Source organism: Notolepis coatsorum (genome assembly GCF_963971535.1).
Source record: "Notolepis coatsorum genome assembly, chromosome: 5".
Lineage (NCBI taxonomy): Eukaryota > Metazoa > Chordata > Actinopteri > Aulopiformes > Paralepididae > Notolepis > Notolepis coatsorum.
Genome location: NC_140169.1, coordinates 8464005 through 8486509, shown reverse-complemented (window position 1 = coordinate 8486509; position 22505 = coordinate 8464005). Strand labels below are relative to the sequence as shown.

Genomic DNA, 22505 nt, shown 5'->3' with positions numbered 1-22505 from the left:
CCCAGAATATGTGCGTGTGATTTGCCCCCTCCTTCCCACACATCCTCCAGCATGCTCTTTGTGTTGGTGCATATTTTCCCTTCAGCTCTGGGGTTATAAAGAATCTGATTATGTTTTTCCATCCAAATTCTTTCCATATTCTCGATCCTGTTGTTGAATGTTGTACCTCGCATATGTTCCCCCATTCCTTCCCTGTTATTCCTATCTCTAGTTCTCTCTCCCATTTCTCCCTTATATAATCGGTCGTGTGTCCCTTGCTGGTCATTATAGCCCGGTATATTGCTGATATTACTCGTCCTTGCCCCCCTTCGTATGCCCATACTATCATCTTTATTATTCCATTCTGTTCCTCGTCTTTGGCCCCCCTTATTTCTTTGTTGTAGTAGTCTCTAACCTGTAGATATCTGAAGTGGTCCCTGTTTTCTAGTCCAAATTTCTCCTTTAATTTTTGTAGTGTCTGCATTTCTCCCTTCTCTATCATTTTGCATATCGCTGTTGCCCCCCCCCCCCTCTCCCACCTTCTGAATCCATGGTCTAACCTCCCTGGTTTGAATCTCTTGTCATGTGCTACCCATCTCAGGACCCCTGACTGCTTCTCCAATTTGTGTGTTTTTACTACTCTGTTCCATATGGTCAAGGTGCATTTGGTGATTGGATCTAATAGTCCCTCTTTTTCTTTAAATAGTTCCCTATCTCCCACCAGAGCTTGTACCTTGTATCCTTCCCCTTCTTTTTCAATGTCTTTCCATCTTGCCTCATATCTGTCGTTACACCAGCACGTCACTGCTCTCAGTTGTGCTGCATAGTAATAATCTTGTAGGCTGGGTACTGCCATCCCTCCATCTTCCTTTGGTAGTTGTAGTGTTTTATATCTGACCCGTGGTCTTCTCCCCGCCCATATGAACCTCGACATCAGTCTGTCCCACTCCCTGAATTGATTCTGTGGTATTTGTATCGGTAGTGACTGGAATAGGTACAGTAACCTTGATAGTATGTTCATTTTAATGACCTCTATTCTTGAATTGAAGTCCAAGGGCATTACTGTCCATCTCTCTAAGTCTCTCTTGATGTTCTGATTTATCTGTGTATAATTCGCCTCAAACAGTTTCTCCACCCCTCTCGTGATGTTCACCCCTAAGTATTTAATCTTGTCCATGTCCCATCTTATCCCGTACTGTTCTCTAATTTCCGTCGTTGGAGAATAGTTCCATGCTAAGGTCTGTGTCTTTGTCACGTTTAGTTTGTATCCTGAGTAGTGGCCATATTCCTTCAGTAGATCCATCAGTGCCGGGAAGCTTTTTTCTGGTTGCCTCATGTATACTATCACGTCGTCTGCAAATAGGCCTAGTTTATATTCCGTTCCCTTTATCCTTACTCCCTTGATGTCCTCGGTCTGTCTGATCAGTTGTGCCAGTGGTTCTATGAAAACGGCGAAGAGCGTCGGTGAGAGACAACATCCCTGTCTGGTAGCCCTCTCTAATCTGATTCTATCCGTCAAGCTGCCATTCACCTTAACCCTCGCTGTCGGTTCTTGATATAGCGCCTTGATCATCTTCATCGCCCTCCCGTTCAGTCCAAACCTCATCAATGTTTTATATAAAAATGTCCAGCTCACACTGTCGAACGCTTTTTCTGCATCTAGGCTAATCAGTACCGCGCTACCCCCTTGTTTTTGTATCTCCTCTACTATGTGTAATGTCTTTCTCACGTTGTCCTGTGTCTGTCTCCCTTTAATAAATCCAGTTTGATCTTCATCTATAATGTCTGGCATAAACGTCTCAAATCTTTTTGATATTATCGATGTATACATCTTGTAATCTACGTTAAGTATGGACACAGGTCTGAAACTACTACATAATTCCCTATTCTTCCCTTCCTTCGGTATCGTGGTGATTATGGCTTCCTTCCACGAGGGGGGCATTTTCCCCTCTTCCATCGTGTGTCTGAACGCCGCCCCTAACATGGGTGCTAATTCAGTTCTAAATGTCTTGTAGAATTCCGATGGGAATCCGTCGCTCCCCGGAGACTTGTTGTTTTTAGCTCTACTAATTGCCTCTTCCAGTTCTTGTTCCGTAATTATTTTATTTAATTCTTCATTCTGTTCTTTCCCTATCGATGGTAACTCTAGCTTCTCCAGATATGTTTCTATTTCCTCTTCTCCCGCTGCTTTTGGCTGTGTGTATAATTTCTCATAGTATTCTCTAAATGTCCTCTCTATTTCAGCTGGGTCCCTCAATATTTCATTAGTCTTTGTATCCCTTATTGTGTGTATCGTGTTCAACTTCTGTTGCGTTCTAATTCTCCTAGCCAACAGTCTGGTCGCTTTTGGTCCCCCTTCATAGTACATTTGTTTCATGAACCTCGCTTTCTTTTCTATTTCCGTCAATAATTCCCTATTTATCCTGGCCTTTACTTCTTTGATTTCTCCGAGCGTTTCCTGTTCTTTTGATATCTGGTGTCTCCCCTCTAGCTTCTTCAGCTTCCCTATCAGATTGTGATATGTCTCCGTTCTGGCCTTCTTCAGCATTGCTGTTTTTTCCATCAATTTCCCCCTTATCACCACCTTCAGTGTGTCCCATAGAATGTTCGGGTCTACCGCCCGTTGTCATTTTCTTCCTTATATCTGGCTATCTCCTCCTTGATCTGACTCACCACCCCCTTGTTATTTAATATTCCTACATTTAGTCTCCAAATCGTGTTCCTCCGTCTCCCTTCTAGATCTACTGTCAGATATATGGCACTGTGATCCGATATGTCCGCCACTCCTATACTGCTCTCCCGTGCCCTGTAACTGTCCCCCGTCGTCATCAAAAAGTAGTCTATTCTCGCATATGTCACGTGTGGGTGTGAGTAATGTGTGTATTCCCTGTCCATGGCGTGCATCCCCCTCCAAACGTCTGTAATTCCCATTTCCGTCATCTGAATATTCATATATCTACTGATGGGTGCCCGTCCTTTTCTAGTACTCGTGGTGTCTAGGTCGTGATTCAGTACTACGTTAAAATCTCCCGTACATATCAATATCCCTTCTAGTTCCATCACTATCATATAAAAAATGGTCTCATATAAATCCCTCTCACTCTCTGGGGGTGCATAAACATTTACTAACGTAACCATTTGGCCCTCCATTTTCCCCTTCACCAGAACAAACCTTCCCTCCTTGTCTCTTACTTCCTTGATCAATTTAAATTTGACTGTGTTTTTGATTAACGTGATTACTCCTCTCCTCGGGTTTTGTTTAAAGGAACTATAGTATGCATTTTCATATCCAAATCTCTTCAGTTTCTCATGACCCTGTGCTACCAAATGTGTCTCCTGCAGAAAAATCACTTCCATCTCACTTTTTTTACATTTCAACATCACTTTGCCCCTTTTTATCGCATTATTCATTCCATTAACGTTTAACGACATCATTTTTATACCTTTAACCCTTGTCATCTTTCTTCTTCTTTCGTCTGTCAGTCCCCCCCATGTCACACTCATTCCCCCCTCCGGTTGGAGCCTCCGCTCTCTTCACCGAATACATATAATGATTAACATAAATAAAAAACATAAACTTTACATAAAGTGCTCCCAAGGCGTTCGGGGGGTCCCTGTGTCCCCCCCTGTCCCCTGCTGGTGGGTGAGGGGTAATTGCCCTCCTAGCGAGGGGCCCCCTCCTGACGGCTTGGGGGTTTGAAACCCTTACCCCCAATCGCTCGTCATATTTGTCCAGCTTTCTTACTGTTTTTTTTTTTGCTTTCGAGCTCCTGGTCAAAAGCGCTCTGTCCTTCCTTTTGATCAAAGACCCTCTTTTCTTGGTCCCTCTCAATGTGACTCATATGTTTCATTGTCCCTCCTTCCTCCCATATCCGTGTGCGGTGTCTCCCGTGTACCCCTTTTTACTTTCTTTTCCTCTCCTCTATTTTCTATGTGATGTCCATTTATCCCCTTAATCCCTCCCAACTGTGTTACTCACAGCGTGTGTCTATGTATCTGTTTCAGTATGTTCTGTGTCTCGCCTATCAAACCTAGTTATATTTCCATTTATTTCCTCCATCAGCTTGTGTATTATGTGTCCATGTATACGTTACGTTCATTTCTATATCCTGCCTCTACCTGGGAATGTGTGCTTATGCATATGTTATTTCAGTTTCTATACTTTGTCTCTATTTGAATAGTTTTTTCAATCTCTTGTGCGTGTACTCATCCGTTCGCCTCCTCCCGCCTCCTCTCCGTCTGTGGCCACCTAATCCGTCTCCGTCCTCGCTCCGTCACGTTTCACCTCGGCCTTCTCCTCTCTCCTCTCTCCGGTTTCGGTCTCCCGCTCTGATCCATCTGCGGGCTCCCTCCAATCTCTGCTGCAAGCTCCGCGTCTGGTCCTCCTGCCTCCTTCCTTCTCCGTCCTCCGTCATCCGCATCCCTCGTCGTCTCATCTCTCGCTCCGCTTCTCGTGCCGTCGCGTACGTCGCCGCCCCTTCCTCCCAGTGAATCCTTAGCGAGGTCATGGGTGACTGGAATCTCATTCTGTTTTCTTTCAGAGTTTTCTTCAGTCCCGCGTAGGACCTGCGTGTTATCGCTACCGCTGTCGAGTAATCGTGATCAAATGATAGTCTTTTCCCTTCGATTTCAATCTTCTTGGTCCACGCGGTTCTGAGTACCAATTCCTTAACCTCGAATCTCAGAAAGTTAATAATCACCGCCCTCGGAGGTCTGTCCGGTTGTGGTCTCGGAGCCAACGCCCTGTGGGCCCTCTGTATCTCCATTTTTTCCAGTCCCGTTTCCTTCAGTTGTTCTTTGATAAGCTTTTCCACATATAGGGTCACCGATTCCCCTTCGACTCCTTCTTTCAGTCCCCATATTCTGATGTTATTTCTCCGTGACCTCCCCTCCATGTCTGACATCTTTGTCTCCATCTGTTCTTGTTTCTGAATCACACATGTTAATACCTCGTGTATCTCCGTGTTCCATTCCTCCGCGTGTGCCGTCCTAGTCTGTAACTCAGTCACGTTTCTGTCCTGTTCCGCCATCTTCTCCTCCACCCTTTTGAGTTCTGTATTCATTTCACCTCTGAAGTCCTCCTGTTCCTTCCTCAATTCCTCCCGTAGCTTCCCAATATCATTCTTTATCGTGTCCGTGTTCAGTTTTATCGCCGCTGTTATGTTCTCCAGTATCCCGGCCTGCATGACCACGGCCCATCCTGGCATTCCCGTGTCTGCCTCAGCGGTACCTCCCCCTTCTTCCGCCTGTCTTTTCTCGGCTTCGCTTCAGGGACTCTGTTTCTTCAGATTCTATCCTTCTCGTATGTTCTCCATTTCTATTTCCTTCACAATCGTTGTCTCTTCCTTACTTCTCGTGTGCATTTTCATTTTTAATTACTTTTCGGGTCTTTTTTTATCCATTTTTTCGCTCATTTGACCGGGAGCTCTATCGCACGTGTGTTACCCGTCTGCTCTCATACCGGAAGTCAACATGTTTTTTTTTTTAACAACGAGATCTCCATCTCTGAGATAACATGTACTTCAAAACAAAGAGCTATGAAAAAAACAAAAATAAGCCGTCGGTACCACAATGAACCAGTCAACAAACAAGTTGACCGCACGAGAGATTTAACTCCGAGATAGAGCATCCGCCAACACATTCTCAGACCCCTTCTTATGCTTTATGCTGAGGTTATAATTTTGCACTATGAGCGCCCAACGCATGAGGCGCTGATTGTGGTTGTACATCCGCGACAGAAAAACCAATGGGTTGTGGTCGGTGTATAACACGCTCGAACCGACATACACCTCAAAATGTTGCAACGCATACAACATAGCCAAAGTCTCCTTTTCAATAGTGGAATAGTTTAGTTGATGTTTGTTAAATTTCCGGGAAAAATAACAAACCGGGTGACTGACACCATCGTGATCTTCCTGTAATAACACCCCTCCAGCTCCCACCCCGCTGGCATCCACCTCCAGCTGGAACGGCAGGGAGAAATCTGGAGCAGAGAGAACAGGGGAACTGCATAAGAGAGCTTTAACACCATCAAATGCATTTTGACAATCAGCTGTCCAAATGAATGGTTTGGACGGGCTACACAGGCTAGTGAGAGAAGTGACGACAGAAGAAAAGTTTCAGCAAAAACCACGGTAATACCCAGCCATCCCAAGGAATCTACGCAATTCCCGCCTAGTAGTAGGCACTGGAAAAGTTGTGATTGCAGATATTTTTGCATCCACCGGACGCACCTGGCCTTGTCCTACCTGCTTACCAAGATAGGTAACCGTAGCCTTGCCGAACTCACACTTGGCAAGGTTAAGGGTCAGGGAGGCTCCAGCTAAGCGGTCAAAGACAGTTTGTAAGGTGTGGTCACGCCAGTTGGTCGAATAGACAACCAGGTCATCGAGATAGGCATTACAATTTGGAACACCAGCCAGGACTAGGGTCACCAGTCGCTGGAAAGTGGCCGGGGCATTACGCATTCCAAAAGGCATTACAGTATATTGCAAAAAATTGTCAGGAGTAACAAACGCCGAGATTTCCGAGGCACGGGGGGTCAAAGGGACCTGCCAGTAACCCTTTAACAAATCTAGTTTGCTAACATAGGTGGCAGATCCAAGGTTGTCAATACAATCTTCCATGCGGGGCAGTGGGAAGGAATCAGGCACGGTGACAGTATTTACCTTTCGGAAATCAGTACAAAATCTAGGAGTTCCATCCGATTTGGGAGCTAACAAGCAAGGTGAACTCCAGGGACTGCAACTTGGCTTGGCTAAACCATGTTTTAACAAATAGTCAACCTCCTGTTGCATCATGGCCCTCTTGGTGATGTTAACACGGTATGCATGTTGCTTGATAGGCACAGCATTGTTAACATTAATATCATGGGCCAATACAGAAGTACAGGAGGGAACATCACCAAACAGAGCCATGTAGGCCTGAATCAAATTTGTGATGTCCTCTCGCTGCTCCTCAGGTAAGTGTGCTAAGTGAGTGGGCAGGTTCAATAATATCTCAGTGTTGGACAATCTAGCACCCTGATGGGCTGCATTGCGCAACTCTAAGCCATCTACATCCTCACCACTAACGTCAGGAGAGTCCAGAACTATTGGAGTTGAGGCAACAGCAGAGACGGCCAGTCCGGCTGTCTGGTCTGAGGTCTTCACCTGCACACTATCTCTGGAAAAATATGGTTTAAGCATATTGATGTGGCAAACACGAGAGTGACGTTTACGATCAGGGGTGCGAACTACATAGTCTGTATCACTTATTTTCTTGTCTATTGCATACGGTCCGGAAAAACGAGCGGAAAGAGCAGAACCAAGGATAGGTAACAGGACTAGAACCTTATCACCTGGCTGGAAAGATCGAGAAACAGCTTTCTCGTCATAGTGCCGTTTCATAGTTCTCTGGGAAGAAGAGAGCGCTTCTTTTGCGAGAGAGCACGCCTGATGCAGTCGCTCTCGAAACTGGCTAACAAAATCTAGAACATTAGTGGGTGTGCTGGCACCCTTTGACATGAACCGTTCTTTAAGAACTTTCAGAGGCCCTCTAACAGTGTGCCCAAAAACGAGCTCAGCAGGACTGAAACCAAGAGACTCCTGTATGGTCTCTCGCGCAGCAAATAGAACAAGGGGGACACCCTCATCCCAATCTTTCTCTGTGTCTAAGCAATATTTACGCAGCATGGACTTTAAGGTCTGATGCCAATGTTCTAGAGCCCCCTGAGTTTCAGGGTGGTAGGCACTGGACACTATATGTCGGATACCCAGGGACTGTAACACTTGCTCAAATAACCTAGACAGGAAGTTGGTGCCTTGGTCAGTTTGTACTACCTTAGGCAGTCCAAACGTGGAGAAGAACTTCGTCAAAGCCTTAATTATTACAGGCGCTGTAATTCTGCGAAGAGGGATAGCCTCAGGGAAACGGGTGGCGGTACACATTATTGTCAACAAAAACTGATTGCCGGCTTTGGTCTTTGGCAACGGACCAACACAGTCAACTATGACATGTTCAAATGGTTCACCGACCGCTGGTATAGGACAGAGGGGAGCAGGTGGAATTACCTGGTTTGGCTTTCCGGTGATCTGACAAGTACTACAGGTACGACAGTACTGTGCTACATCGGACTTCAAACCAGGCCAAAAGAAATGTTGAAGTATTCTGTTGTATGTTTTAGTGACTCCCAAGTGTCCAGACCAAGGGTGGTCATGGGCCAAGAACAGTACATGCTGACGATAAACTGCAGGGACAACAATCTGATAAAGAGTGCTCCAGTCTGGTACCTGATCTGGTAGCCCTATCTCCGATTGTGCATGCTCTGCCAGTCTAGTACCATGGGACCTCCATGTACGCATCAAAACTCCTTCATCCACAAAATAAGAATGCAACTCTCTCCTCTGTTCTGTTTCAAGAGAAGAGAAACATTTAGCAAGAGAAGGGTCAGCCTTCTGGGCAGTAATTAGCATTTCACGAGTAACGGGTAACTTCAATGCGTCGGAACTAGTTACAGTTGTCTGTGGGGGTACCTTACTATGAGTCGGTGGTTTGTCAGCGGTATCAGAAGTTGGAGCCAGCAACTCCTCCCTGACAAAGGCTGAAGCAAAAACAGAGTCAGACAAATTAATTTCATCACCTCTCTTTTTCAATTGAGCCCGAGTGACAACACTTGCAGAAAAAACTTCAGGGAAGTTCTGTGACAAGTCATCAGGCAGAGAATCTGTGTCTGGGTGATCCAACACTTCCAGCACAGCGTTCACCTGTCCTCCAGCTAAATCATTTCCCATGATAAAGGAAATGCCTTTAACTGGCAAGGAAGGTCTCACCCCTATTTTAAAGAAACCAGTGACCAAATCAGATTGTACATGAATACAGTGTAACGGGGCTGGCACGAAACCCATCTCAATACCTTGAACTAGGACACTAGAACCACAGGAAGATTTCTCAGACAGAGGTAGTACATCAGAGAGGATAAAGGATTGTGAGGCTCCAGTATCTCGTAAGATCTGAACTGTACACTGATCTTTTGGATCCCCTGTCAAGGAAACTAAACCCTTGGAAGTAAATGGCCTGAAACAAGGATCGAGAACATCCTGATCATTGTGCATCTGTTGATCGGAATCAGGTGCCATTTTAATCAGACCAACCCCTTTGGGTTGCCTAAAGTTCTGAGAGGACGGTTGCTGCTTACGTTTCAATGTTAAACAGTCAGAAATAACATGACCAGATTTATGACAGTAGTAACATGTCTGCTCCTCTTTTGAGCGTGGAGGTGACATTTTTGGTCGGGGGTGTGTGAATTCTGGATGGTTGGGGACAGAAGGTCTCTGAGAGAAATCATGGGGGAGAAACGAGTCACGCCTATCTACAAACACAGTTTTATGGGTTAGCGCAAACTCATCAGCTAATACAGCAGCCTGCTGCAGAGTGGACACTTTCTGCTCACTCAGGTAAATTACAATACGCTCTGGCAAACGATTCTTAAACTCTTCTAATAGAATGAGTTCTCTGAGAGAGTTAAGATCTGAGGCCTTGCTTGCTGCACACCATTTATCAAAGAGAGTTCCCTTCTCTCTAGCAAACTCTACAAAGGTCTGGTTGACAGCTCTCTTGTGACTGCGAAACCTCTGCCTATAAGCTTCGGGCACAAGCTCATATGCACGAAGGATGGCAGCCTTCACAGTATCATACAATAGACTATCTTCTAGGGAAAGTGTTGAACAAACCTCTTGGGCTTTACCAGTCAATTTGCATTGAAGCAACAAAGGCCAGACCTCTCTTGGCCAGCGCAATGAAGCAGCAATACGCTCAAACACATTAAAATAAGTATCAACTTCTGTCTCTCGGAACGGAGGCACCAAAGCAATGTGTTTACTTATATCAAAAGTGTGTGATGAATAAGCTGTGGAGGAGGACATACCAGGGCCTTGTGGAGGAGTCGGTGTAGCAGAGTTGGATTCACTCCTTAGGACTTCCAGCTCCAACCTCCGCAGTCTGAGCTCTTTTTCCACGTCATGCTCAAGCTCCAACCTACGAATGTTAACAGCCCTTTAATTTTCTGCCTCAAGCTCCATTCTACGAAGCCGATACTCCGCCTCACGTGCTTGTGCCTTCTCCTGAGCCTCCATCTGGAGACGTGCTATTCTAACCTTGACCTGGGCCCCTTCTCGAGACCCAGTTGACACAGGAGAGGTCAAGTGAAAATGTGGCAATGTGACTTTCACACCTGCCTTCTCAGCACTTCCACCATGAGCTTGCTCCTCAGATACAGAAGGCTGTGCTTCAGTAGGTTCACCAGGAGGACTTGCATGTTCATCAGAGACCACAGGTAAAACAAGCGTCCCCTGCTCCAACAGCTTATCTACCACAAGACACCTGATATCCTGCTTAAGATGCTTCTGTTGAACCGAGAGTTTAAAATGTGTGGCAATCTCCACTAAGTCTGCCTTGCGGCAGCTATCTAGCGCTTCCCAAGTAGGATTGCTCAAGAATTTCCCCAGATCAAAAGTACTAACTGCCTTTTTTTTTTTACACAAATGCCATTTTTACACACAAATCAATTAAGTACTATACAAGTGTAAACAAACACAGTTCACCAAATCCATCAACCAACAATTGAACACGGGTTACAAGATCCCGGACGAGCCCCCATTTATGTTACGACCCCTGTGTGTCTAAGGGTAAAGGGCTGTAACATAACAGTTGGTTGACAGAAAAGATGGACCACGTTTGTAAACAACAATGATATTTATTGAGAGATGCAAAGGAAGCACATGTAGCTCAGGGGTGAGCCCAGGCCAAAACAACAAACAAACACCACTATACTCCAAATAAACCCAATCTAATCTATGGTAAAAGAAATTACATTACCTAAACTACTCTTACCTAACCAAAACAGGATAAAACAATATCCAACGGAAATGGCAGCTCACCCCATCTGTGCATCCTGAGAAAGAGAGAAAAACACATTAATGATACATACAACAAAATAGAAACATAACAAAACAATCTATAGGTAACAATGCTCTCTCTGCGGCCATACAATCACAAAGGCACTTTCACTATTACAAAGGCCTATAAACAAAAAGGGATATTATCAAAGTACAATGCCACAAAATAACACTAGGCCTAGCCTCATGCCAGAGAGAGAGAAAGACTGAAGGGAGAAGCCATGTTTTAACAGGTGTGTGGTGATCCATGATTGGGTGGTGTTGATTGAGTGTTGGAGTCTGGAAAACCATCTACCAATCGGTGCTGTGCTGGGTAATGGAAGGGCAGGCCTGGCAGGGACCAATGGTGGAGGGAACAATGGCTGGAGGGAGGAAAGAAAAATGGAGAACACACACACATGGAGACACACACTGGGGAATATATACATTGGGATGTAACACTCCACAAGACCAGACACAAGTCTGTCTCCTCAAGACCAGAGACAAGTATGTCTCCACAAGACCAGACACAAGTCTGTCTCCTCAAGACCAGACACAAGTCTGTCTCCTCAAGACCAGACACAAGTCTGTCTCCTCAAGACCAGAGACAAGTCTGTCTCCTCAAGACCAGACACAAGTCTGTCTCCTCAAGACCAGACACAAGTCTGTCTCCTCAAGACCAGACACAAGTCTGTCTCCACAAGACCAGAGACAAGTCTGTCTCCTCAAGACCAGACACAAGTCTGTCTCCACAAGACCAGACACAAGTCTGTCTCCTCAAGACCAGACACAAGTCTGTCTCCACAAGACCAGAGACAAGTCTGTCTCCACAAGACCAGACACAAGTCTGTCTCCTCAAGACCAGACACAAGTCTGTCTCCTCAAGACCAGAGACAAGTCTGTCTCCACAAGACCAGACACAAGTCTGTCTCCTCAAGACCAGACACAAGTCTGTCTCCACAAGACCAGAGACAAGTCTGTCTCCACAAGACCAGACACAAGTCTGTCTCATCAAGACCAGACACAAGTCTGTCTCCTCAAGACCAGACACAAGTCTGTCTCCACAAGACCAGACACAAGTCTGTCTCCTCAAGACCAGACACAAGTCTGTCTCCACAAGACCAGACACAAGTCTGTCTCCACAAGACCAGACACAAGTCTGTCTCCACAAGACCAGACACAAGTCTGTCTCCACAAGACCAGACACAAGTCTGTCTCCACAAGACCAGACACAAGTCTGTCTCCACAAGACCAGACACAAGTCTGTCTCCTCAAGACAAGTCTGTCTCCACAAGACCAGACACAAGTCTGTCTCAACAAGACCAGACACAAGTCTGTCTCCACAAGACCAGACACAAGTCTGTCTCCACAAGATAAGTCTGTCTCCTCAAGACCAGAGACAAGTCTGTCTCCACAAGACCAGAGACAAGTCTGTCTCCACAAGACCAGACACAAGTCTGTCTCCACAAGACAAGTCTGTCTCCACAAGACCAGACACAAGTCTGTCTCCACAAGACCAGACACAAGTCTGTCTCCTCAAGACCAGACACAAGTCTGTCTCCTCAAGACCAGAGACAAGTCTGTCTCCACAAGACCAGACACAAGTCTGTCTCCTCAAGACCAGACACAAGTCTGTCTCCTCAAGACCAGACACAAGTCTGTCTCCTCAAGACCAGACACAAGTCTGTCTCCACAAGACCAGACACAAGTCTGTCTCCTCAAGACAAGTCTGTCTCCACAAGACCAGACACAAGTCTGTCTCCACAAGACCAGACACAAGTCTGTCTCCTCAAGACAAGTCTGTCTCCACAAGACCAGAGACAAGTCTGTCTCCACAAGACCAGACACAAGTCTGTCTCCACAAGACCAGAGACAAGTCTGTCTCCACAAGACCAGACACAAGTCTGTCTCCACAAGACCAGACACAAGTCTGTCTCCACAAGACCAGACACAAGTCTGTCTCCACAAGACCAGACACAAGTCTGTCTCCACAAGACCAGACACAAGTCTGTCTCCACAAGACCAGACACAAGTCTGTCTCCACAAGACACGTCTGTCTCCTCAAGACCAGACACAAGTCTGTCTCCACAAGACCAGACACAAGTCTGTCTCCACAAGACAAGTCTGTCTCCTCAAGACCAGAGACAAGTCTGTCTCCACAAGACCAGACACAAGTCTGTCTCCACAAGACAAGTCTGTCTCCACAAGACCAGACACAAGTCTGTCTCCACAAGACCAGACACAAGTCTGTCTCCTCAAGACCAGACACAAGTCTGTCTCCTCAAGACCAGAGACAAGTCTGTCTCCACAAGACCAGACACAAGTCTGTCTCCTCAAGACCAGACACAAGTCTGTCTCCACAAGACCAGACACAAGTCTGTCTCCTCAAGACCAGACACAAGTCTGTCTCCTCAAGACCAGACACAAGTCTGTCTCCACAAGACCAGACACAAGTCTGTCTCCACAAGACCAGACACAAGTCTGTCTCCACAAGACCAGACACAAGTCTGTCTCCACAAGACCAGACACAAGTCTGTCTCCACAAGACCAGACACAAGTCTGTCTCCTCAAGACCAGACACAAGTCTGTCTCCACAAGACCAGACACAAGTCTGTCTCCACAAGACCAGAGACAAGTCTGTCTCCACAAGAAAAGTCTGTCTCCACAAGACCAGACGCAAGTCTGTCTCCACAAGACCAGACACAAGTCTGTCTCCACAAGACAAGTCTGTCTCCACAAGACCAGAGACAAGTCTGTCTCCACAAGACCAGACACAAGTCTGTCTCCACAAGACCAGACACAAGTCTGTCTCCACAAGACCAGACACAAGTCTGTCTCCACAAGACCAGACACAAGTCTGTCTCCACAAGACCAGACACAAGTCTGTCTCCACAAGACCAGACACAAGTCTGTCTCCACAAGACCAGACACAAGTCTGTCTCCACAAGACCAGACACAAGTCTGTCTCCACAAGACCAGACACAAGTCTGTCTCCTCAAGACACGTCTGTCTCCTCAAGACCAGAGACAAGTCTGTCTCCTCAAGACACGTCTGTCTCCTCAAGACCAGAGACAAGTCTGTCTCCACAAGACCAGACACAAGTCTGTCTCCACAAGACCAGACACAAGTCTGTCTCCACAAGACAAGTCTGTCTCCTCAAGACCAGAGACAAGTCTGTCTCCACAAGACCAGACACAAGTCTGTCTCCACAAGACAAGTCTATCTCCACAAGACCAGACACAAGTCTGTCTCCTCAAGACCAGAGACAAGTCTGTCTCCACAAGACCAGACACAAGTCTGTCTCCACAAGACCAGACACAAGTCTGTCTCCACAAGACAAGTCTGTCTCCTCAAGACCAGACACAAGTCTGTCTCCACAAGACCAGACACAAGTCTGTCTCCTCAAGACAAGTCTGTCTCCACAAGACCAGACACAAGTCTGTCTCCACAAGACCAGAGACAAGTCTGTCTCCACAAGACAAGTCTGTCTCCACAAGACCAGAGACAAGTCTGTATCCACAAGACCAGAGACAAGTCTGTCTCCTCAAGACCAGAGACAAGTCTGTCTCCTCAAGACAAGTCTGTCTCCTCAAGACAGACACAGGTCTGTCTCCTCAAGACCAGAGACAAGTCTGTCTCCACAAGACCAGACACAAGTCTGTCTCCTCAAGACCAGACACAAGTCTGTCTCCTCAAGACCAGACACAAGTCTGTCTCCACAAGACCAGACACAAGTCTGTCTCCACAAGACCAGACACAAGTCTGTCTCCTCAAGACCAGACACAAGTCTGTCTCCTCAAGACACGTCTGTCTCCTCAAGACCAGACACAAGTCTGTCTCCACAAGACCAGACACAAGTCTGTCTCCTCAAGACCAGACACAAGTCTGTCTCCTCAAGACCAGACACAAGTCTGTCTCCACAAGACCAGACACAAGTCTGTCTCCACAAGACAAGTCTGTCTCCTCAAGACCAGAGACAAGTATGTCTCCACAAGACCAGACACAAGTCTGTCTCCTCAAGACCAGAGACAAGTATGTCTCCACAAGACCAGACACAAGTCTGTCTCCACAAGACCAGACACAAGTCTGTCTCCACAAGACCAGACACAAGTCTGTCTCCACAAGACCAGACACAAGTCTGTCTCCACAAGACCAGACACAAGTCTGTCTCCACAAGACCAGACACAAGTCTGTCTCCTCAAGACCAGACACAAGTCTGTCTCCACAAGACCAGACACAAGTCTGTCTCCACAAGACCAGACACAAGTCTGTCTCCACAAGACCAGACACAAGTCTGTCTCCTCAAGACACGTCTGTCTCCTCAAGACCAGAGACAAGTCTGTCTCCTCAAGACACGTCTGTCTCCTCAAGACCAGAGACAAGTCTGTCTCCACAAGACCAGACACAAGTCTGTCTCCACAAGACCAGACACAAGTCTGTCTCCACAAGACAAGTCTGTCTCCTCAAGACCAGAGACAAGTCTGTCTCCACAAGACCAGACACAAGTCTGTCTCCACAAGACAAGTCTGTCTCCACAAGACCAGACACAAGTCTGTCTCCACAAGACCAGACACAAGTCTGTCTCCTCAAGACCAGACACAAGTCTGTCTCCTCAAGACCAGACACAAGTCTGTCTCCTCAAGACCAGAGACAAGTCTGTCTCCACAAGACCAGACACAAGTCTGTCTCCTCAAGACCAGACACAAGTCTGTCTCCACAAGACCAGACACAAGTCTGTCTCCACAAGACAAGTCTGTCTCCTCAAGACCAGACACAAGTCTGTCTCCACAAGACCAGACACAAGTCTGTCTCCTCAAGACACGTCTGTCTCCTCAAGACCAGAGACAAGTCTGTCTCCACAAGACCAGACACAAGTCTGTCTCCACAAGACAAGTCTGTCTCCTCAAGACCAGAGACAAGTCTGTCTCCACAAGACCAGACACAAGTCTGTCTCCACAAGACAAGTCTATCTCCACAAGACCAGACACAAGTCTGTCTCCTCAAGACCAGAGACAAGTCTGTCTCCACAAGACCAGACACAAGTCTGTCTCCTCAAGACCAGACACAAGTCTGTCTCCACAAGACCAGACACAAGTCTGTCTCCACAAGACAAGTCTGTCTCCTCAAGACCAGACACAAGTCTGTCTCCACAAGACCAGACACAAGTCTGTCTCCTCAAGACAAGTCTGTCTCCACAAGACCAGACACAAGTCTGTCTCCACAAGACCAGACACAAGTCTGTCTCCTCAAGACAAGTCTGTCTCCACAAGACCAGAGACAAGTCTGTATCCACAAGACCAGAGACAAGTCTGTCTCCTCAAGACCAGAGACAAGTCTGTCTCCTCAAGACAAGTCTGTCTCCTCAAGACAGACACAGGTCTGTCTCCTCAAGACCAGAGACAAGTCTGTCTCCACAAGACCAGACACAAGTCTGTCTCCTCAAGACCAGACACAAGTCTGTCTCCTCAAGACCAGACACAAGTCTGTCTCCACAAGACCAGACACAAGTCTGTCTCCACAAGACCAGACACAAGTCTGTCTCCTCAAGACCAGACACAAGTCTGTCTCCTCAAGACACGTCTGTCTCCTCAAGACCAGACACAAGTCTGTCTCCACAAGACCAGACACAAGTCTGTCTCCTCAAGACCAGACACAAGTCTGTCTCCTCAAGACCAGACACAAGTCTGTCTCCACAAGACCAGACACAAGTCTGTCTCCACAAGACAAGTCTGTCTCCTCAAGACCAGAGACAAGTATGTCTCCACAAGACCAGACACAAGTCTGTCTCCTCAAGACCAGAGACAAGTATGTCTCCACAAGACCAGACACAAGTCTGTCTCCACAAGACCAGACACAAGTCTGTCTCCACAAGACCAGACACAAGTCTGTCTCCACAAGACCAGACACAAGTATGTCTCCACAAGACCAGACACAAGTCTGTCTCCACAAGACCAGACACAAGTCTGTCTCCACAAGACCAGACACAAGTCTGTCTCCACAAGACCAGACACAAGTCTGTCTCCTCAAGACACGTCTGTCTCCTCAAGACCAGAGACAAGTCTGTCTCCTCAAGACACGTCTGTCTCCTCAAGACCAGAGACAAGTCTGTCTCCACAAGACCAGACACAAGTCTGTCTCCACAAGACCAGACACAAGTCTGTCTCCACAAGACAAGTCTGTCTCCTCAAGACCAGAGACAAGTCTGTCTCCACAAGACCAGACACAAGTCTGTCTCCACAAGACAAGTCTGTCTCCACAAGACCAGACACAAGTCTGTCTCCACAAGACCAGACACAAGTCTGTCTCCTCAAGACCAGACACAAGTCTGTCTCCTCAAGACCAGACACAAGTCTGTCTCCACAAGACCAGACACAAGTCTGTCTCCTCAAGACCAGACACAAGTCTGTCTCCACAAGACCAGACACAAGTCTGTCTCCACAAGACAAGTCTGTCTCCTCAAGACCAGACACAAGTCTGTCTCCACAAGACCAGACACAAGTCTGTCTCCTCAAGACAAGTCTGTCTCCACAAGACCAGACACAAGTCTGTCTCCACAAGACCAGACACAAGTCTGTCTCCTCAAGACAAGTCTGTCTCCACAAGACCAGAGACAAGTCTGTCTCCACAAGACCAGAGACAAGTCTGTCTCCTCAAGACCAGAGACAAGTCTGTCTCCACAAGACCAGACACAAGTCTGTCTCCTCAAGACCAGACACAAGTCTGTCTCCTCAAGACCAGACACAAGTCTGTCTCCTCAAGACCAGATACAAGTCTGTCTCCACAAGACCAGACACAAGTCTGTCTCCTCAAGACCAGACACAAGTCTGTCTCCACAAGACCAGACACAAGTCTGTCTCCTCAAGACCAGACACAAGTCTGTCTCCACAAGACCAGACACAAGTCTGTCTCCACAAGACCAGACACAAGTCTGTCTCCACAAGACCAGACACAAGTCTGTCTCCACAAGACCAGACACAAGTCTGTCTCCTCAAGACCAGACACAAGTCTGTCTCCACAAGACCAGACACAAGTCTGTCTCCACAAGACCAGACACAAGTCTGTCTCCTCAAGACAAGTCTGTCTCCACAAGACCAGACACAAGTCTGTCTCAACAAGACCAGACACAAGTCTGTCTCCACAAGACCAGACATACTCATAGCCAAGCTCAGGGACCTGGGCTTGAACTATGACCTCTGCCAGTGGGTCTTGGACTTCCTGACGGGCAGACCCCAGGTGGTGAGAGCAGGCAACTGCACCTCCTCATCCATCACCCTCAACATAGGGGCCCCCCAGGGCTGTGTTCTGAGTCCCCTCCTCTACTCCCTGTACACACACGACTGTGTGGCTCAGCAGAGTAGCAATACAATCATCAAATTTGCTGACGACACAGTGGTGGTGGGCCTGATCTCTGCCAACGACCAGAGGGCCTACCTGGAAGAGGTCAAGGTCCTGGCGGGATGGTGCCAGGAAAACAGCCTCTCCCTGAACGTCAGCAAAACAAAGGAGATGATTGTGGACTTCAGGAGGTCGGGGGTCAAGGACTACAGCCCCCTCAGCATCGACGGGGCACCGGTTGAGAGAGTCAACAGCTTTAAGTACCTCGGAGCCCACATATCCGAGGACTTGACATGGACCACACACATTGACAGTGTTGTGAAGAAGGCACGACAACGCCTCTACTTCCTCAGGCGCCTAAGGAAGTTCCAAGTCAGTCAGAAGATCCTTAAGAACTTCTACTCATGTACAATAGAGAGCATCCTGACTGGCAACATCACCTCCTGGTTTGGGAATAGCACTGCACAAGACCGAAGCAGACTACAAAGAGTGACACGTTCAGCGGAACGCACAATTGGAGGGGGGCTCCCCACCCTCCAGAACATTTACAACAAGCGTTGCAGGGGCAAGGCTAAGAGAATCATTAAGGACTCCAGTCACCCGAACAACTGCCTCTTTGAACTGCTGCGGTCAGGCAAGCGATACCGGAGTCTCAAGGCGAGCACAGAAAGACTCAGAAGAAGCTTATATCCCCAGGCCATCAGGCTGCTAAACGAACAATGAACACTACACAACAACAACCATCAAACGCACATAGCACACACACCCACACGCACACACTCACTTTAAACAAACACACTGTAGCACCCACTCCACACACTTTACAGCACACACTCACTTTAAACAAACACACTGTAGCACCCACTCCCCACACTTTATATTTATTGATGAAGGATTGCACTACAACTTGTACACCTTACTGTAAATTGTACCTAAATTGTACCTCATCCCATTTCTGCTTTGCACTATATAGTACTGTACATTAGTACACTGCATAGTATTGTATATTATATGGTAACTCAGAACATTGTACATATGTCTATACCGAACACTGTGACCTCATTTTCTTCTTCTAAACTACATGCTATACTATGTTATTTGATACTATCTTGTCTAGCACAGTCTCTGGAGCGTAACAGTAAGAAGCAAGTCTGTCTCCTCAAGACAAGTCTGTCTCCACAAGACCAGACACAAGTCTGTCTCCACAAGACCAGACACAAGTCTGTCTCCACAAGACCAGACACAAGTCTGTCTCCTCAAGACAAGTCTGTCTCCACAAGACCAGACACAAGTCTGTCTCCACAAGACCAGACACAAGTCTGTCTCCACAAGACCAGACACAAGTCTGTCTCCACAAGACCAGACACAAGTCTGTCTCCACAAGACCAGACACAAGTCTGTCTCCACAAGACCAGACATGGACAAGCAGGCTCTTATAATAATAATAATAATAATAATAATAATAATAATAATAATAATAATAATAATAATAATAATAATAATAATAATAATAATAATAATAATAATAATAATAATAATAATAATAATTAATACATTTTATAAAGTGCTTCTCAATGACCTGAAGTTGCTGACAATAGGCAAAAAGAAAAACAAAGAAACAAAGAAACATAGAACCACAGGGAAACGGGGAACAATATATCTCTTAGGGGCGACAGTCGCTCAGGAGGTAGAGCGGCCGTCTGGTAATCAGCAGGTTCCCGGTTTGATTCCGGCTCCTCCCGGCAGTGTGTCGAAGTGTCCTTGACTGCTCCCAATGAGCAGGTTGGCACCTCGTATGGTCACCTCCGCCATCGGGGTGTGAATAGGTGAATATGAGGCATGAGTTGTCATTTAAAGCGCTTTATATACATGCAGTACAACACTTACCATCAATTCTTGTGAACATTTGAATTGAAGTGCTGCACTGGGTCAAAATTATAAATGATGATAGTGATATTGAAGTAAAAAAAAAATAAAAGAAGAAACTGACTCTTCTGAAAGCACTTGTAAAAAAGGAATGGAGACTGCTTTGTAGCGGTGAATATCTGAAGCAGATATGAGGAGCATCATCATTAGCCTTGACAAGACCACACAGGTCTGTTGAAGCCTTACGCTCCACTGGGAGTGAAGATGATTAAGTAAGGAAGATGGAGAGACTGTAGGCATTTTACTTTCTTTTTGGCAGCATGTATGACAGACAGCCTCTCAGTGTAATCTCGCAACAGATACGTTATACTCCATAGAAAGCCCAATTTAGTTTGTGTCACTATGGTAACTCAATTCAAAGGTTTTTGTGGGGAAAGACAGGATATTAACGGCATAAATGACCAAACAGGAGGGGGAACGGCGGCAGAAAGCGTAAAAACATGTTGGCAGGTATGATGATGTGAGGTTGATGATGAGGTTTATACACCATGTACATTAATACTAGCATATAATATACATTAAGAAAACAGACATTTTTCCTTCCTTCAGTTAAATGTTAACCTCTCCTCCCCTCCTCTCTTCTCCTCTCCTCCTCCTCTCCCCTCCTTTCCTCCCCTCCTCTCATCTCATCTCCCCCTCCTCTCCTCTCCTCTCCTCTCCTCTCCTCTCCTCTCCTCTCCTCTCCTCTCCTCTCCTCTCCTCTCCTCTCCTCTCCTCTCCTCTCCTCTCCCCTCCCCTCCTGTCTTGTCCTCCTCTCCTCTCCTGGTATATTCCCCTCTTCTCTCCTCTTCTCCTCTCCTCGTCTCCTCTCCTCCTTTCCCCTCCAGTCTCTCTTTCATGCCAACTCTCTCCAGAAGACTCATCAGAGTGCTCTACAGGTGCAGCAGAAGGCAGAGGTAAATATATATAATATAATTTATAAAATATATTTTATAAATACAGTATATATATATATGTATTTAAAAAAAATATTAATATATTTCTTATACATATAGATTTTCATAAATATATCCATATATTTTATAAATATATCCATGTCTTTAGAAAAATTTATTTTATACATATATTGAAGTGTTTCTCCATCATTTTATGTTCAAATTCAACTCTTGAGTCTCTCTTGTCTCCAGGTGATGCTGCAGGCGGGTCACTATGACCCAGAGGCCATCCGCAGCTGTGCAGAGAAGGTGGCCATGCACTGGCAGCAGCTCATGTTGAAGATGGAGGACAGACTGAAACTGGTCAACGCCTCCGTCGCCTTCTACAAGACCTCTGAACAGGTACAAATACACACATACCCCTTCTACAAGACCTCTGCACAGGTACAAATACACACATACCCCTTCTACAAGACCTCTGAACAGGTACAAATACACACATACCCCTTCTACAAGACCTCTGAACAGGTACAAATACACACATACCTCTTCTACAAGACCTCTCAACAGGTACAAATACACACATACCCCTTCTACAAGACCTCTCAACAGGTACAAATATACACATACCCCTTCTACAAGACCTCTGAACAGGTACAAATACACACATACCCCTTCTACAAGACCTCTCAACAGGTACAAATACACACATACCTCTTCTACAAGACCTCTGGACAGGTACAAATATACACATACCTCTTCTACAAGACCTCTCAACAGGTACAAATACACACATACCTCTTCTACAAGACCTCTGGACAGGTACAAATACACACATACCCCTTCTACAAGACCTCTGGACAGGTACAAATATACACATACCCCTTCTACAAGACCTCTCAACAGGTACAAATATACACATACCTCTTCTACAAGACCTCTCAACAGGTACAAATATACACATACCCCTTCTACAAGACCTCTGAACAGGTACAAATATACACATACCCCTTCTACAAGACCTCTCAACAGGTACAAATATACACATACCTCTTCTACAAGACCTCTCAACAGGTACAAATATACACATACCCCTTCTACAAGACCTCTGGACAGGTACAAATATACACATACCCCTTCTACAAGACCTCTGGACAGGTACAAATACACACATACCCCTTCTACAAGACCTCTCAACAGGTACAAATACACACATACCCCTTCTACAAGACCTCTGGACAAGTACAAATACACACATACCTCTTCTACAAGACCTCTCAACAGGTACAAATACACACATACCTCTTCTACAAGACCTCTCAACAGGTACAAATACACACATACCTCTTCTACAAGACCTCTCAACAGGTACAAATATACACATACCACTTCTACAAGACCTCTCAACAGGTACAAATACACACATACCTCTTCTACAAGACCTCTCAACAGGTACAAATACACACATACCTCTTCT

General features: G+C 46.2%; 1 protein-coding gene across 1 annotated transcript in view; it reads left to right on the top strand.

The window, feature by feature from the left end:
- LOC311229257 (kalirin-like) overlaps positions 1-22505 on the top strand; it is a gene marked incomplete at its 5' end in the record, with an annotated part of 611135 nt that overhangs the window by 143960 nt on the left and 444670 nt on the right. Inside the window, 2 exon segments of the mRNA XM_084315324.1 lie at positions 20981-21049; positions 21281-21430. Of these exon segments, the coding sequence (XP_084171450.1) occupies positions 20981-21049; positions 21281-21430 (219 nt within the window).